Source organism: Chelonia mydas, chromosome 3 (genome assembly GCF_015237465.2).
Source record: "Chelonia mydas isolate rCheMyd1 chromosome 3, rCheMyd1.pri.v2, whole genome shotgun sequence".
Taxonomy (NCBI): domain Eukaryota; kingdom Metazoa; phylum Chordata; order Testudines; family Cheloniidae; genus Chelonia; species Chelonia mydas.
Window position 1 is genome coordinate 57,645,704 of NC_057851.1, and position 15,915 is coordinate 57,661,618.

Below are 15,915 nucleotides of genomic sequence, written 5' to 3' on the forward strand. Positions count from 1 at the left end.
ATATCATGTTGCCTCTATATAAATCCATGGTATACCCACATCTTGAATACTGTGTCCAGGTGTGGTCGCCCCATCTCAAAAAAGATATATTGGAAAAGGTTCAGAAAAGGGCAACAAAAATGATTACGGGGTATGGAACGGCTTCCATATGAGAAGAGATTTATAAGACTGGGACTTTTCAACTTGGAAAAGAGATGGCTAAGGGGAGATATGATTGAGGTCTATAAAATCATGACTGGGTCACCAAATGAAATTAATAGGCAGCAGGTTTAAAACAAATAAAAGGAAATATTTCTTCACACAACGCACAATCAACCTGTGGAACTTCTTGCCAGAGAATGTTGTGAAGGCCAAAAGCATAACGGGGTTCAAAAAAGAACCAGATAAATTCATGGAGGATAGGTCCATCAATGGCTATTAGCCAGGGTGGGTAGAAATGGTGTCCCTAGCCTTGGTTTGCCAGAAGCTGGGAATGAGCGACTGGGGAAGGGTCACTTGATGATTACCTGTTCTGTTCATTCCTTCTGGGACACCTGGCATTGGCCGCTGTTGGAAGACCAGATACTGGGCTAGATGGACCTTTGGTCTGACCCAGTAGGGCCATTCTTATGTTCTTTTTATACCGATATGAAATTTTACTGAAATTACAAGACAGCAGGTATAATACGAAGAAAAGAAAGTGTGAGTGACTTGATAATTTCATTGGCTTTTTAAGTGAGGTCCAAGTTACAGAGAAGATACTGCTTTTTAAAGTATGTTAGGACCTCTGATTCTTTGTCTTTTTATAAATATTTGTATCAGGTGTGATTCTCCACTTTTCCAAATGATAATGGTAGTATTTTGCAATACTTTGCACAGGTTTAAATGGCTAGACAAAATGTAAGACATGGGTGAATAAACTGATTATAGTGTTTTGTTTTAAATCCTCCAAAAAATACTCCATGTACATTTTTATGACCAGGAAGCAATTATTACACTTTCTGTTTTCTGTAAGAGTATTTCTTCCTCCCCCCAGTACACGTCGTTTTGTGTTGTTGTTCTTATGAGATATTTTTAGAGTGAGAAATCTATGTATGTTTGTATTTCAGATTATCTGTATTTAGGATAACTTTACCATACTAAACAAACTTAGGCCAAATTTTTCAAATCTAGATGCATGTCTTTATGCATTAATTTTTAACCTTGTAAATCAAATGTGCCTGATATTTCAGAATAGATAGAACACACAATACTCATGGGATTTGTGGAGGTTCCGCACCTCTGAAAATCGGGCTTCACTTTGAGAATCCAAGTTGTAAAATTTTGATATTACTGTTTTAATGCATTTGTTTTGACTGAAGGCTGTTTAACATCAATAACTTTCAAATAGGAAAATCCGATAGATTTTTATGCATTTTTAAGTAAATTGTCAATTGTGTGTCTGTTTTTTCCTTAGATCCAGAAGAACAGTACATTGTTCTGATTTTTGAGACTGGCCTTGATGCTCATGGAAATACAATATTTGAAAAAATTGTTGCTGAGATTGGTATCAGGAATAATATTTCTGATTTCTTTGTGAAAATTCCATTTGAAGAAGCCAATGGTAGGCTTGTGGCCTTTACAAAATCCTTGGAAGACAACTCCAAAGGAAGCACTTCTTCTCATAAAGAAAACAAAATTAAAAATGTAAATATATTTTGTTCTGGACCAAAGGTTTACTCTGAGTTGTGATGTCATTTTGATTTACAAATACTATGCTTAGACTGTGCTGTTTCACTAGGAGCAATTGTCTTTTAGTATATATTTTTTCGTCTTTCTAGATTTTAGTTCAAATATTTCATTTTTGCAGAATTTTAGCTAAATGTGTAACATTAGTACAATTCCAGAAGAGGAAAATTATTTTGCTTCACTCTAGTTAAATGTAATTAGTGTTTTCTTTTCACCGAATTTAACTTCCTAAGAGCTTGCAGAATTTTGAGCTATCACTTTAGTTTGTCTGCCAGTCAGACTGACATATAAGTACCATAATTGAATTAAAACTATTTTTCTTCCCTTTGTTATGTTAAATAGTTCTTTTAGACCATGGTACTAATGATATTACCACCCTGTCAGTAAAATGCCTCTGCTTAGCTTCTCAAAGCATTTTTTTAAAAACAATGGAACATGTCTCCTTGGGGGAATTTATAAGGATTTAATAATTTAATTTTATAAACTTTTGAATGTACAGTTGGAATAAATATTATATTCATTTTATAAGGTTGTCTCTGAATCCAAAATGCAGCTGCGAAATGCACCTCCATTTCAATTTTTTGATGATGATGATGAAATTGGAGAGCCACATACAGTCTTTATTGGTCCTATAGAAAAGTAAGATGTCTTTCTGTGTTTTTGCAATGCTTTACTACTTTCTGTGGAGTTTCATATTTATTATTTTAATGTATTTTCCTTTGCAGGTTGATAGTTTATCCTCCACCTCCTGCTAAAGGTGGTATTTCTGTGACCAATGAAGACCTCCATTGCCTAAATGAAGGAGAATTTTTAAATGATGTTATTATTGATTTTTATTTAAAGTAAGTTTTTTGTTATTTCAAGCTGGTTTTTAGCATCTCTTCGCTATGGCTCTTGAAACGTGTTTACACCAAAGCTCTGTAGGTCAATTAACATGACTTGGTTTCAAGCCATTTATGTCTGCCAGATTTAAAAGTTGAATTGTTACTTTGTTAAAAGGTTTTTAATCTTATGGTTTATGTCCTGTCTGACATTTTTCAATTTGAAAACAAGATTCTGCAAAGCTTCTCAATAACAGGAATAATAGTGATAATTAAGTAGGGAAGAAATATAACCTTAGTTTGACCTTCCTCTCTTTAAGGTGAATAAACATGTTCAGGTTTCAGAGTAGCAGCCGTGTTAGGCTGTATTCGCAAAAAGAAAAGGAATACTTGTGGCACCTTAGAGACTAACAAATTTATTTGAGCATAAGCTTTCGTGAGCTCTACAGCTCACTTCGTCGGTTGCATCCGATGAAGTGAGCTGTAGCTCACGAAAGCTTATGCTCAAATAAATTTATTAATCTCTAAGATGCCACAAGTACTCCTTTTCTTTAAACATGTTCAGAATTTTTGTATGCACTAGACCTGAATTTAATTATTTTGATTTATAGAATTTGCTAATCAAAAGCCTTTTAGCTGTCCCTTAGAATACGATTTTTAAAAATGCCAGTTTTCAACCTATAGTATTAAATGACATAATCGTGTGGTTGAGGTTTGGTGCCTAATATGTTGGAGAGGGGGTGTGTGTGTGTGTGTGTGTTTGTGTGTGCGTATAAATTCAATATATTTATTAAAATATTTTTTAGAAGAAAAGAGAAGACTGAGAGCCTCAGTTTTAGAATGTTAATTACTCTTTCTTTTGTAACAGAGCTTTGAGGTTGCTATTTTTTATTTGTATACTGTGTCAATGACCCATTAACTAACAAGTTTAAATCTTCTATGTGGTTTGAAAACAAAAGAAATTAAACAGAAACCCATAATAAAGGACCATCTCAAACCCACAAGTAATGAAATTTCTTGAGCAAAAATGTTGCCTCGAATTGTGGGTAGCATAGCATTTGTTAGTTTCAGTCTAGTTAGTTAACTGAGCCATGACACTTTTGTAGTTCATTCCAATTTAATGAGGGGCATCTGAAACCTTTTGGGTGGGCGCTGCTGTCTGGTCAATATGGCCACTATGTGGCAGACTTTGCCAGCTAGTCGAGTAACACAGAGCTTTACATAAAAGAACTGCAGGCATTTAAAAAAAATATAAAAAATAGGATATTTTTCCTAAAACAGGTATTTGGTCCTAGAAAAACTGAAAAAAGAAGATGCTGACAGAATTCATGTGTTCAGTTCGTTTTTCTATAAACGCCTTAATCAAAGAGAGAGAAGAAATCTTCATGAAACTGCAAATCTCTCGTAAGTGTGATGTATTAAGTGCTAAACACAATGAAGGCCATTAGAATAGAGACATTACACAAAACCTGTAGAAACAATATATGGAATTGTATTTTAGCTGCTGATTCTAGCTAAAATTTTGGAAGTCTTATCCCAAGAATTATAAATGTAGAATATGCACTACAAATCTTTAGAAATTTTTTCCGCTAGTGCTAATATCATGAAAATATCCCAAAAGGTAGTCTTAAAAAAAAAAAAAAAAAAGTCCAGCAAAACAAAGATTACATGGTGCCATAAAATATTGTATAATGATATTGAATATTTATTCTCTGCTTTTGGTGTCTTACAGAGTACAGCAGAAGCGACATGGGCGAGTAAAAACATGGACACGGCATGTTGATATTTTTGAGAAGGATTTTATTTTTGTTCCCCTTAATGAAGCGTAAGAAAGAACTGCCTTTTATTAATTTTATACAGTAGAAGTTGTTTGGATTGCCAATTTTTAAATGAAAAGTATGCTTACAGCGATTGCACTTGAAGTTACAGCAGCCTTCCCTGTTTCATATGTTGAGTGTTTATCTCAAACTGGTAAAAACTTCCAAAAATGGAAGGACAGTGCGAGTGTCATAACACATGAATTATTAGGAAATATGGAGATTGAGCAAAAATGAAAGAATTTTCTTGAGAAAGATCTTACTTTTCACCTAGCTTTATTTAAAACTTTCGCTTCTAATCTGATTTTAGTCCGTACTGTTGGGGTTTTTAACTTTTTACATTGAAAGCTTTTTTTTTTAACTGATGGATTATGAGACGACCCCCCCCCCCCCCCCCGCCAAGGCATTCAAGTGGTCTGCTCTTGGCTCCAGTGGGGCCAAGCCCCCACAGCTGATACAGTTTATTATATATTATTTGTATTACCGTAGCACTTAGGAGCTCTAGTCTTGTGCTGGGTCCTGAACAAAAACAGTCCCTGGTCCCAGGAGTTTGCAATCTAAGTACAAGACAAGAGATAACGGATGCAGACAGACTGGGGAGTACAAGGCAACAGAGAGAGACAGCATTGGTCAACGTAATAGGAAATGAGGCTGCTGGTATGCAGAAACAACAGTCATTAAGTTTTTTGTAGGCATCACAGTAAAGGAGAGTTTTAAGGAGAGATTTGAAGGTAGGTAATGCAGTAGTCTTGCAGATGTTTATGGGGACTGCCTCCCAAACATGTTGGGATAGCATGGGAGGAAGCATGAAAGTATGTTTGAAAATTTAACAGTTGGGCAAGAGAGACTACTCTTATGGGCCAATTGGAGGTGAATACTGACAGCTAAATAGCAAATGAGAGGTGATAGCTCGTGTGGGGATGGACTGTAAAGGGCCTTGAAAGTAAATACCAACAGCTTATGTTAGATTGGATAGAAAGGGGGGAACCAACGAGTGGATTCAAGAGGTGACATCAAAGTGACAGGTTAAGAAAATGATCTTTGCAGCTGTATTCTGAATGAATGTGAGCAGGGTAAAACTGCATTTGTGAAGACCAGAGAGAAAGATGTTGCAGTAATCAAGATGTGAGATGATGAGAGTGTGGCTGAGAGTTTTAGCTGTGTGGATGAATAGAAAGGCTGTATCTTAGAGATTTATGCAGAAAGAATCACCAAGATTTAGATATAGCCTGGATATAAGGATCTAAAGACAGGTCCAAGTTGAAGGTTACGGTCCTGAGGCCTTGTCAACACTACAGGGGAAATTGGATCTCAGTTACGCAATTTGAGTTACATGAATAGCGTAACTCAGATCGACGTAACTTTGATCCTACTTGCCGTGAGGTCCATACTACACGATGTCGACGAGAGACACTCTCCCGTCGACTCCCCCTACTCTTCTCGATCCGGTGGAGTATAGGAGTCGACGGGAGAGTGATCTATGGTTGATTTAGTGGGTCTTCACTAGACCTGCTAAATCGACCACTGATGCATCGATCGCCACTCATCGATCCCTCCGTAAGTGTTGACAAGCCCTGAGCGACAATACAGATGGTGGTGGTGTCCGTAGTGACTCAGAGAGGAGGTAGTGAGGAGCGTTTTTTGGGGAGAAGATTGATATCTGTTTTTGCAGTGGTGGGCTTGAGCTGTCAGGTGGGCATCCATGAGATGGCAGAGAGACAGGCTAGGATTTAGTCCGTACAGAAGGAGACCGGTCTGGAGTAGATCTGTTGAATCGTCAGCAAGAGAAGATAGTTGAATTTTTGTTTGTGGATAAGATTTCCCAGAGATAAGGTATAGAGGAAGAAGAGAAGGGGACCAAGGACAGAGTCCTATGGAACCCCCACAGACAATTGGAGAGCAGAGGAGAAGGTTCCTCCAAAGGACATACTGAAGGAATGACTAGAGAAGTAGGAGGAGAACAAGGAGAAGCAGAGTGACAGAAGCCAAGGGAGGACAAGAATTCAAGAACATCGTCAACTGTATAAAAGATGGCTGATCAAGGAGCATGAGGATGGAGTACTAGTTCAGAAGCTATCTGTGACATGGGAGAAGGAGATGTGAGTTGTAGAAGGGGAAGGAAGAACGTTCTATTTTGTCAGTTTTCTCTTGGAAGAAATTGCCAAGAATCTGCATGGAGAGGGACGTGGAGGCAGTTGAAATTCTTGTCTTCATCACTTTATTTAGGTGTAATTATTTTCCTTAATCTTTTTAAACCATCACTTTCCCTGTGTAAAAAGGCAGACTGAGCGTAAGCCTATACAGCAAAGGAAAACCCATGGCTGGCCCTTGCCAGCTGATTCGGGCTTGGGCCATGGGGCTGTTCCTTTGTCATGTAGACTTCTGGGCTTGGGATGGTGCACGAGCCCTGTGAGCCTGAATCGACTGGGATGAGCCAGCTGCAGGTTTTTCTTTGCTGTGTAGACATACCCTTAGACATCTGCAGCTGGCCTGTGCCAGCTGACTTGGGCGTAGGCTAAGGGGCTGTAACTGTGGTGTAGATGTTCAGGCTCAGGCTGCAGTCCAAATTCTGGGACCCTCCCCCCTTGCAGGGTACAAGAGATGGGCTTGAGCCCAAATATCTACATTGCAGTTAAATAGCCCCACGCGCCTAAGTCCTGCAAGCCCAAGTCAGCGGGCACAGGCCAACCATGGGTTTTTAATTGTAGTGTAGACATACCCTTGTTGACTTCCTAATGGTCGTCAGGGAACATTAGTGTTAAGTGCTTCTCCAAGGACGAAAGCACGTTACCTTCTGCTCCCCTAACCTTCCATCAAAATGAGCAAAAATATCAAGGTAATTCCCAAACTCATTTCCCCTTTTAGAAACATGAGGTTACCATTAACTCTTCAGCCAACTTTTTAAGAAAATGTAAACACTTATGGGAAACTACAACTGGAATAATATAAAGAATGAAAACTTTGACTAAGAATAGTGACATATTTATCACAAGTGGTAGCTTTCTGAATGTTTGGAATACGAAGGGTGAGATTCTGATCTATGGTCTTATCAAAGCTGCCCAAAATCTTGCTTGTATGCAAAAGGCCTATAAAGGAGCTCCTTAAGCCATTTTCGTCTTCCTTGGTGCGCTTGTTCAGTGGTTGGCCTTAAAGAGGCAATATGATGTAGTTGACTGAGCACAAGACAAGGAATCTGAATTCTATTCCTTGCTCTGCCAATGGTTTGTTATGTAGCCTTAAGCAAGACTCTTAATCTCTCTCTTCCAGTGTTTTCATAGCTGCAAAGTGAGAATAATTCTTAATCCTGAAACATGCTATTCAGCTAGAAATATGCTTCTGAGTTTAGTTGAACATTAATTTGCACAGAACTTTGAAGATGTCAGGCATTAAAAGGCGCTGTCTATACTAGAGAAATTTGGACTACTGGCATACCTGTAACATACCCATGTGTCCACACAAACTTACTCACATTGGTTCACAGACAGTCTCACACTTGTCTTGACCAGAGGAAGTACAATCTAAGTCACAATGTTGGGCTCCACTAACGGAGTGCTAGCTGATTATGAAGCAAGTCTTGGAAGAAGCCATCGTACAAGGACACTCTGCCCTGCTGGCCCAAGGCAGATGTCTGGGAGACAAAATGGTTGTTGCAGCTGAAACTCTGAAATTTGGTACACTCTTGTCCCTGAAAAGCAGGGTATTGCTTGCTCTGAGAAACAGAGAAAGGAAAAAACAAAAACATTGATGGTCCAATCCAGTATGGGCCAAGGTAACATCCACTTTGGGGCAGACATGAAAATGTCTTTCAGTGAACCAATCCCTGTCATTGGGCCTTTTCCATCTGTGGAGAAGGAGGTTCTATTGGACAGCATCTAGACACCCAGTATAAGGCTTGTAAGGATCCGAATGGAGGACACCATTAGGATGGTTGAGTCCAAGGCAAGAGATATTTGAAAACCAAGAGGTGCTGGAAACCATGCTGGGATCACAGGACCTATTAAGAATTTCTGGAGTTGCTAGTGAAGATTGTTCAGGTGGAAGAGGACTCTGGAGATGAGGGGACTTCTGTATAAGGTATATTAACTTTTTGTTTGTTTTTTTATTTCTGCTGATCAGGGCTAGTTTTGCAAGCTCCTGAATGGGGGAACAGACTTCTGGGTTCATAAGATCAGTGCCATAATTATGAAACTGACAGATACAGTTTCAAATGAAAGTAGAAGTCACTCCTATCATGCCCTCCGGTCTCTGCAAGTATCCTCTCTGCCTGCACAGCAGCAGCTCCTTATGCCTTCCCCATTCATCCAGCTTTGCTCCACTAGATTCCAGCAAGTAGGCAGCTCTCTAATCTTCCACTTGAGACTGCCTGGGCTGTTTCAAGTAAAGCCAACGTTTCTGGGAACTAACAGTGGCTAGCCTAAATCATGCTACATGTCCATATGCAAAATTGTAGTCCAGTAATTTTAAAAGTCAAACACTGAAATACAGAAAATGTAAAAGAAGAACTTCATTGCAACAAGCTAGGGCATCTTAGCCCTAGCATGTACTTGCATTATATCTATTGTTTCATATGCCAGGCTCAGGTATCTGTTCAATTGGCTACCTAGTTGCAAATGCATTTTGTTCTGCTTTTTGCTTAATTCATATCAACATTTGGGCACAAGCTCATTGTTTGCACACAATTAGAGCAGTTTGCTAACAGCCACAGTCAAGGGCCATGGAATTGTAGATCTTTTCTCCTCTTCCGTTGTCCTCACTGCTATTCATTAAGAACTGGTCAATATACAGTTTTTGTACTGCTATAACTGTCAGTTGCAGGTGTGATTTTTCTTTATTTTAACTGATATAGTTATACCACTATAACTCCTAATGTAGATGCAGTTAGACTAGTATAAAAGCACTCATACAAGTATAGTTTATTCCCATACAGGAAGGGTAATAAACTACCCTGCTTTAACTGCATCCGCCCAGGGGGAGTTGTACTGCTTTTTAACTATACCAGAATTATTAAAGCAGCACAGTTTTTCTGTGTAGACAAGGCAGAGCAGTAACCTAAAGTAGAGAATTTATTTTTAACTAAAAAATTTTGAAATCTGCAAATTTTTGCCAATTCAGACTATTGTGTTTACCAATCAGACCAGAAGATGATGCTAATATACCTGTGGCCCTATGGAGCCTTCTTATGTGTGTCTAATTTTGGAGCATGTCCTTAAATTATAATCCATGAGAATAACTCAAGTATGAATTTATCCCTCTGCCCCCCTTGTTGTTTGTTTTTGTTTTGTTTGCTGGAGACTTAACTATAAAGATTATGTTGAGATGCCTGCAATAAATGTTTCTTTAGTCCCTTTTGAAATATACCACACCTCTATCAAACGACTTCCCTGCCACCACCACACACCCATGTACATTGGTCCCAGTAATCCAACACCTCTTCCCAGTGAGCCATATTATAAATGTTGTTAATGTTCGTTTATGTCCCTATCATTTCAAATCCCAAGACAGACTGTGCCATTAATGACCTAATGCATATTAAACCTCTCCTTCTCACTTCAGTGACTACTTTTGCCCCAAGAGCATCACAGAGCAGAAAAGGAACCAGGAATCCAGGAACGCAAGTAGTCGAGTGCTTGACCATCTTCTGGGGAAGGAAAGTGAAAATGAGATCTTCCTTCATGTTTGTTGGTTTTGGTTTGGTTTGGTTTTTTTAAGCACCACTGTTACCGAGTTTGAGGAACCACATACCAACATTTTATTTTTTATTTTTAAGACAACTGATTTAACCAAGAGAACAGAGTATCAATGAATAAATGTACATCATGGTAGAGGAATGAAGCTCCAGGAGCAAGAGATACATGAGGAGTTCTTGAAAGAATACTTGCAGGTGCAAAGACAGCAAGCAGTCTTATCCCAACAGTAGTCCTCTGCACTTGTTAAATATGTACCACCTCCTCAGGACAATACCATGGTACAGGAGAGTAGCAGCTTTTGTTGGGCTGCCACCTAAACTTGTATGCTCCCTTCCATCTGTTCTCATAGCACTCCACTTGTGCAGGCAATCAAGACAAAGAGAATGGGAATCCCCAGCACATGACTTTCTTGTCTCTGCAGTCTGGAAATATTTCATTGTTGCTTTTTGTATTTTCAGTGGCTTATTTTTGCCATTGTAGGCTTAATAAATTTGATTTGTGCCTTTTATTTCTGTGTTAAGTTGATCTATCCATCATACTTCAATTTACCTTCTATACATCACCATTTCACTACTCCCTAGCCTCCCTTATACAGACTCCTACATTTAAAAAACTGATGAAGAAAAGCATATTTACTATAATAAGATGAAATTCACCATTAACAAAAGAAAAAAATATTTAATAGCCGCAAATACCAACAGTTAGAATTATAGAACTGGAAGGGACCTCAGGAGGTGATCTAGACCAGTCCCCTGCACTCAGGGCAGGACTAAATATTATCTAGACCATCCCTAACAGGTGTTTGTCCAACCTGCTCTTAAAAATCCTCAATGACGGAGATTCCACCACCTCCCTAGGCAATTTATTCCAGTGCTTAACCACGCTGACAAGAAGTTTTTCTTAATGTCCAACCTAAACCGCCCTTGTTTCAATTTAAGCCCATTGCTTCTTGTCCTATCCTCAGTGGTTAAGGAGAACAATTTTTTTCCTTCCTCCTTGTAACAACCTTTTATGTACTTGAAAACTGTTATCATGTCCCCTCTCAGTCTTCTCTTCTCCAGACTAAACAAACCCAGTTTTTTTCAATCATCCCTCATAGGTCATGTTTTCTAGACCTTTAATAATTTTTGTTGCTCTTCTCTGGACTTTCTCCAATTTGTCCACATCTTTCCTGAAATGTGGCGCCTAGAACTGGACATAGTACTCCAGTTGAGACCTAATCAGTGCGGAGTAGAGTGGAAGAATTTCATCTCGTGTCTTGCTTACAACACTCCTGCTAATACATCCCAGAATGATGGTGGTTGTTTTTTTTGTTTTTTGCAGCAATGTTACACTGTTGACTCATATTTTGCTTGTGATGCACTATGACCACCAGATCCCTTTCCGCAGTACTGCTTCCTAGGCAGTCATTTCCTATTTTGTATGTGTGCAACTGATTGTTCCTTCCTAAGTGAAGTACTTTGTATTTGTCCTCATTGAATTTCATCCTGTTTACTTCAGACCATTTCTCCAGTTTGTCTAGACCATTTTGAATTTTAATCCTATCTTCCAAAGCACTTGAAACCCCTCCCAGCTTGATACCATCTGCAAACTTTGTAAGTGTACTCTCTATGCCATTATCTAAATCATTGATGACGATATTGAACAGAACCAGACCCAGAACTGATCCCTGTGGGACCCCACTTGTTATGCCCTTCCAGTAGGAGTCTGAACCACTGATAACTACTGTCTGGGAACGATTTTCCAACCAGTTATTTCTGTCTTTCAGGTTCCAGCATGGTCAGTCCCCTACATCCTCCCATGTATTGGCAAAATATGAGCCCAAAGCATCTTTGATCTGATTTGCATACCTATTTCAAACAACATGTTAAGCTTCCACTTTAGGTTGTGCTCCCCAGCTATGTTTATTAAGTGCTGGATGCCTTATGGCCTCCTTACTGTATAGTCTGTTAAGCACTTCCACCTGGCATTCGCGGATGTGCAGAATACAACAAGAAGATATTAAAATACCCATATTACTAATTGTACTGTGATTGCATGTTAGATGCTGCCATTTTGAGTTGAGTCTTCCAAGTGCACAAGGATGGCCTTGTAATGAAAGCACTGAACTGGGACTCAGGAGATCTGGGTCCCAGCTCAGCCACAGACTTTTTATATGACCTTAAGCAGCCATTTAATCTCTTTTGTCTCAATTTTCCATTTGTGAACTGAGTATTATAATTTCTTACCTTTATAGTAGTGTTGCAGGGTAAAATTGTTTGAGACACCTTCAGGTGTTCTGGTAATGGAGGTCATATACATGCTTATATAAACCATCCTGCACCAGCTGGATGTGTAGTTGAACTAACTTCTGTCTGCATTGGGGTATGTCTTTGTGACCCAGGTAAGGAGTCGGTATGGAGGGTCACGGAAAATCACTGTTGGGATAGAAATCCAGTTAATTTCAGTGATGTAGGAAGGGAAGTGTGTCCTTCAGTGTGTTCCTGAAAAGTGCAAAGTTTTTAAAAATTCTTACATGATGCATATTGCCTGGCAACTCTTTTGAACATCTAGGAACCAACTATGATGATCTAGTAAGATCATCACCCAACCTTTTTCCTTTAATGCACTCCTGGTCTTGAAGGAGTGGGCACAGAATGGACACTTCTTTTTCTTCTGTAACTGCAGCACAATTCAGGTGAACCAGTTACTCAAATCTCTCGATGATCTCAGACATATTTGCTAGTTGATAAATTGCAGTGTAGAGATCCATTGCAACAGTATGCACTGTGAACTTGCCAAATCAAACTGATGCCTGGGGTAATCACACTGATTTTTCTGTGGTCAGCAGAGCTCTTTCTGGTGGTCTGATTCCACATTTGTAAGGACTTGCTCCCCACAAAGGCACATAAAAGTTTTTGGTCTCTTACGATGTCACTGCTGTTCATACCAGGTCTCAGACAATTCTGTATCATTCTGTCAGGGACCAAACTTACTGCTCCACCTGGTTAGCTCCATCTTGAGGAACAATTACTCCAAGGACCAAGAAACATCTAGAGAATCTTTCACAATCATATAGTATAAATTCCAATAATTGCTGATCATCTTTGACGTTACTTGTCAGTTGTACTGCCAACATACAAGACCTCTGCTAGGCAGCCTGAGATGATTGACTTTTGAGGAGTTTCAGCCAAAAAGAGCACACTATAACTATTTGCCCTGGCCTTCATTTTGAGGATATGTCTTTTCAATTGCTGAGTTTCTGATGGAGTTGCTGAAGTTGGACCATCTGCTTCCAGAAAGCCTTTTTGAAATCTCCCACAAGCCACTGTTTCCGGGAGTTTTTCCAGGAACTGTGGGATAAGTATACAGAAGACAATTGAACTGCAATGGCTGGGTAGAGAACTGTGTGGACACAGGGCAGAATTGACCTCAGAACAGGATGGACGGTTTAGACACAACTACTCCGATGCCATTTACACCAGTACAATCTTACTGGTTCAGCTGCCAGTGCTTCAACTCTCCAGTGTGGAGACAGCCTAGAAATCAAAATTTGAAACTGATGTTACTTGCATTCAGATGCTAGTAAACAATCAGTCTGTTTAGAGAGTTGATGATAAAGTATACAGTTAACAATACACAACCCACACTTGACAAAGCAATACTGGAATTTGGCATAGTATCTGCAACTAATAAGCTTATGGTTGTGCATCTAGTAAGTGCTGGAAGGAATAAGAAATGGGGTAAAATGCAAAAGGACATAAGTGCGATTTTCTAAAACAAAATTAGGAGCCTAAGTGCCATTGACTTTCAATGATATTTAGGCTTTCTGAGTGCCCAAGTCACTTTTAAAAATGGCCCTTAAGTGCCCTGGGAGTCTAAGAGCTTTTGAAAATTTTACCCAAAGTCAGTTTTTTTCTTAGAGAAAGCCACTAGCTAAAACTCTTTAGCTATTGCTGCATCTGTATAAAGCACTGTTTGGCTTTGTTTTGTTTGTGTTACAATAGCTCCAGGAGAGCTCAATCAGATCAGCCCCCTCACCCCGCCCCCCCAGTCTCTAATTGGCTGTCACTCCATGTGTGATTGTGTGGAGGTGCAGGCTCTCAGTGAAACGTGTAATGGCAAAGGGATGAAACATCTACTGTGGAAGAAACTGGGGTTTCCCCCAGTTTTTCATTTTTATTTTTATTTTTTTTGACACTGGTGTGGAAGAAGTGTAAACTCTCTTGTCCTGTGGTGTCACACACTCTGGTGGTGGCAGCATTGTCCCCACTTCTCCCTCCTCTGTTTTTCCTCCACCAGAGGCTACATGGTATTGGAAGAGGTGTGTGGGGTCATACTTATAATTGTAGGGTGTAGGGAGCTGGAGATGGTGGGCTGGTCGTGCCAGCAACAGTCAAGACTGATTGACTGAACATGCAGGCTGGGCTGCAAGCACTGAATCTCCAGGGGGGAAAAATGAGATGCAGCTGTAAAACATCAGCTCTTCATTTAACAAAACACACTGGAGGAGGAAACTTCTATATTTAAGCTTCAGAGGAGGAAAAGGAGTCATAAACAATGAGTGAAAGAAATATGCAGACAGTGCCCCTGTTTAACTAAACCTATCCCATTAATGACTTTGATGGTGGCTAGCTAAGTACATGGACTAATTCTGCCTTCGGAGAATGTTATGGATGCTTAAAGCAAATCTGTTCAGGGAAGTGGAAAAACAAACCAACTCCCATTCCCAATAGTCATTGCTAACTACAATTTTTGCCATTTTATTTCTGATAACTTTAAACATTAAATCAATATAAACTTACTAATTCATTTTTCTTTTGCAGTGCTCACTGGTTTTTAGCTGTCATCTGTTTTCCTGGTTTAGAAAAACCCAGATATGAACCAAATCCCCACTACCATGAAAGTGCACCAATGCAAATAAAAGCATCCTCTTCAGAGAGAGAGAGCAGCACTCCATCTCCTTTGCCAAATGAATTGGATTCATCTTCACAAAGCTCTCCTTCCAAGTCTACAGTAAAGAGGACACTGAACAAAAAACTTCATGTAGCTTTAACTGACACAAACAGGGAAATGGAGGACAGTGAGTCGCTATATTGTAGAAGAAGCCCTTGTAGGGGAAAAAGTGGAATTAGAAAAGTAAATCAAATAGACAGTGATTCAGAAGAACCTAGGACCATGGAATCTGCATGTCATAAACTTGATCATAGGACTGCAGATGAGAATGGCATGCAGAGTGAATACACAACTGCTGTACAACCTATGGGTATGTACATTTAAAATCTATTTCGATGTGCTTTAGGATGAAAGATTCAGCGTTCCTATTATCAGAAGACAGGTATCTCAGCTGTGGAATCTTGGTTCTTCTCTCTTGTACGTATGTATTATACAGTTTCACATACTTTTTTCTGCATTCAGCGCACAAGATGGACAACTCAGGAAATGAGGCTATTTAATTTTTGTATCATCCATCTATCACTGTATGGGCCTCTCCCCATACCTGCCTTACCACACATCATCTAATCCATGCATGATAAGAGATTAATTTCCTCATGAGCTTTCTGTGTTACTTAACACTGTTGTGTGAATGCTTCACAAAGATGATGTATTTATCTTTACCACATCCCTGTAAGTTAGGGGGTTTTATGCCATTTCACAGATGGGCACAGACAGAAAGATGAGAGCCAGCATTTTCAGAAGTGTTCACAAAGTTTTGGGTACCACAGTGATTGGCTGACCAACTTGACACCTCCAGTCTATTATTTTTTTTAGAGGTACTGAGCAGCTGCAGCTCCCATGGAATTTAGTTGCAGTTGAGAGTACCATGGCTCAGGTTGGGCACCCAGAAAATGAGGAATCTATAACTAGTGGTTGCCTGTGAATATTTGGAGGTTACTGACTTGC

General features: G+C 39.4%; 1 protein-coding gene across 18 annotated transcripts in view; it reads left to right on the forward strand.

Moving 5' to 3' along the window:
* SENP6 (SUMO specific peptidase 6) overlaps positions 1 to 15,915 on the forward strand; it is a 178,152-nt gene that overhangs the window by 142,470 nt on the left and 19,767 nt on the right. For 17 of the 18 annotated variants that reach the window (XM_043542530.1, XM_043542534.1, XM_043542533.1 and 14 more), the window contains 6 exons: positions 1,436 to 1,665; positions 2,237 to 2,346; positions 2,433 to 2,549; positions 3,810 to 3,932; positions 4,261 to 4,353; positions 14,838 to 15,277. In XM_043542530.1, the coding sequence (XP_043398465.1) occupies positions 1,436 to 1,665; positions 2,237 to 2,346; positions 2,433 to 2,549; positions 3,810 to 3,932; positions 4,261 to 4,353; positions 14,838 to 15,277 (1,113 nt within the window). Of the gene's footprint in view, positions 1 to 1,435; positions 1,666 to 2,236; positions 2,347 to 2,432; positions 2,554 to 3,809; positions 3,933 to 4,260; positions 4,354 to 14,837; positions 15,278 to 15,915 lie in introns of those variants that run through there. The other variant, XM_043542539.1, reaches the window with a different exon arrangement.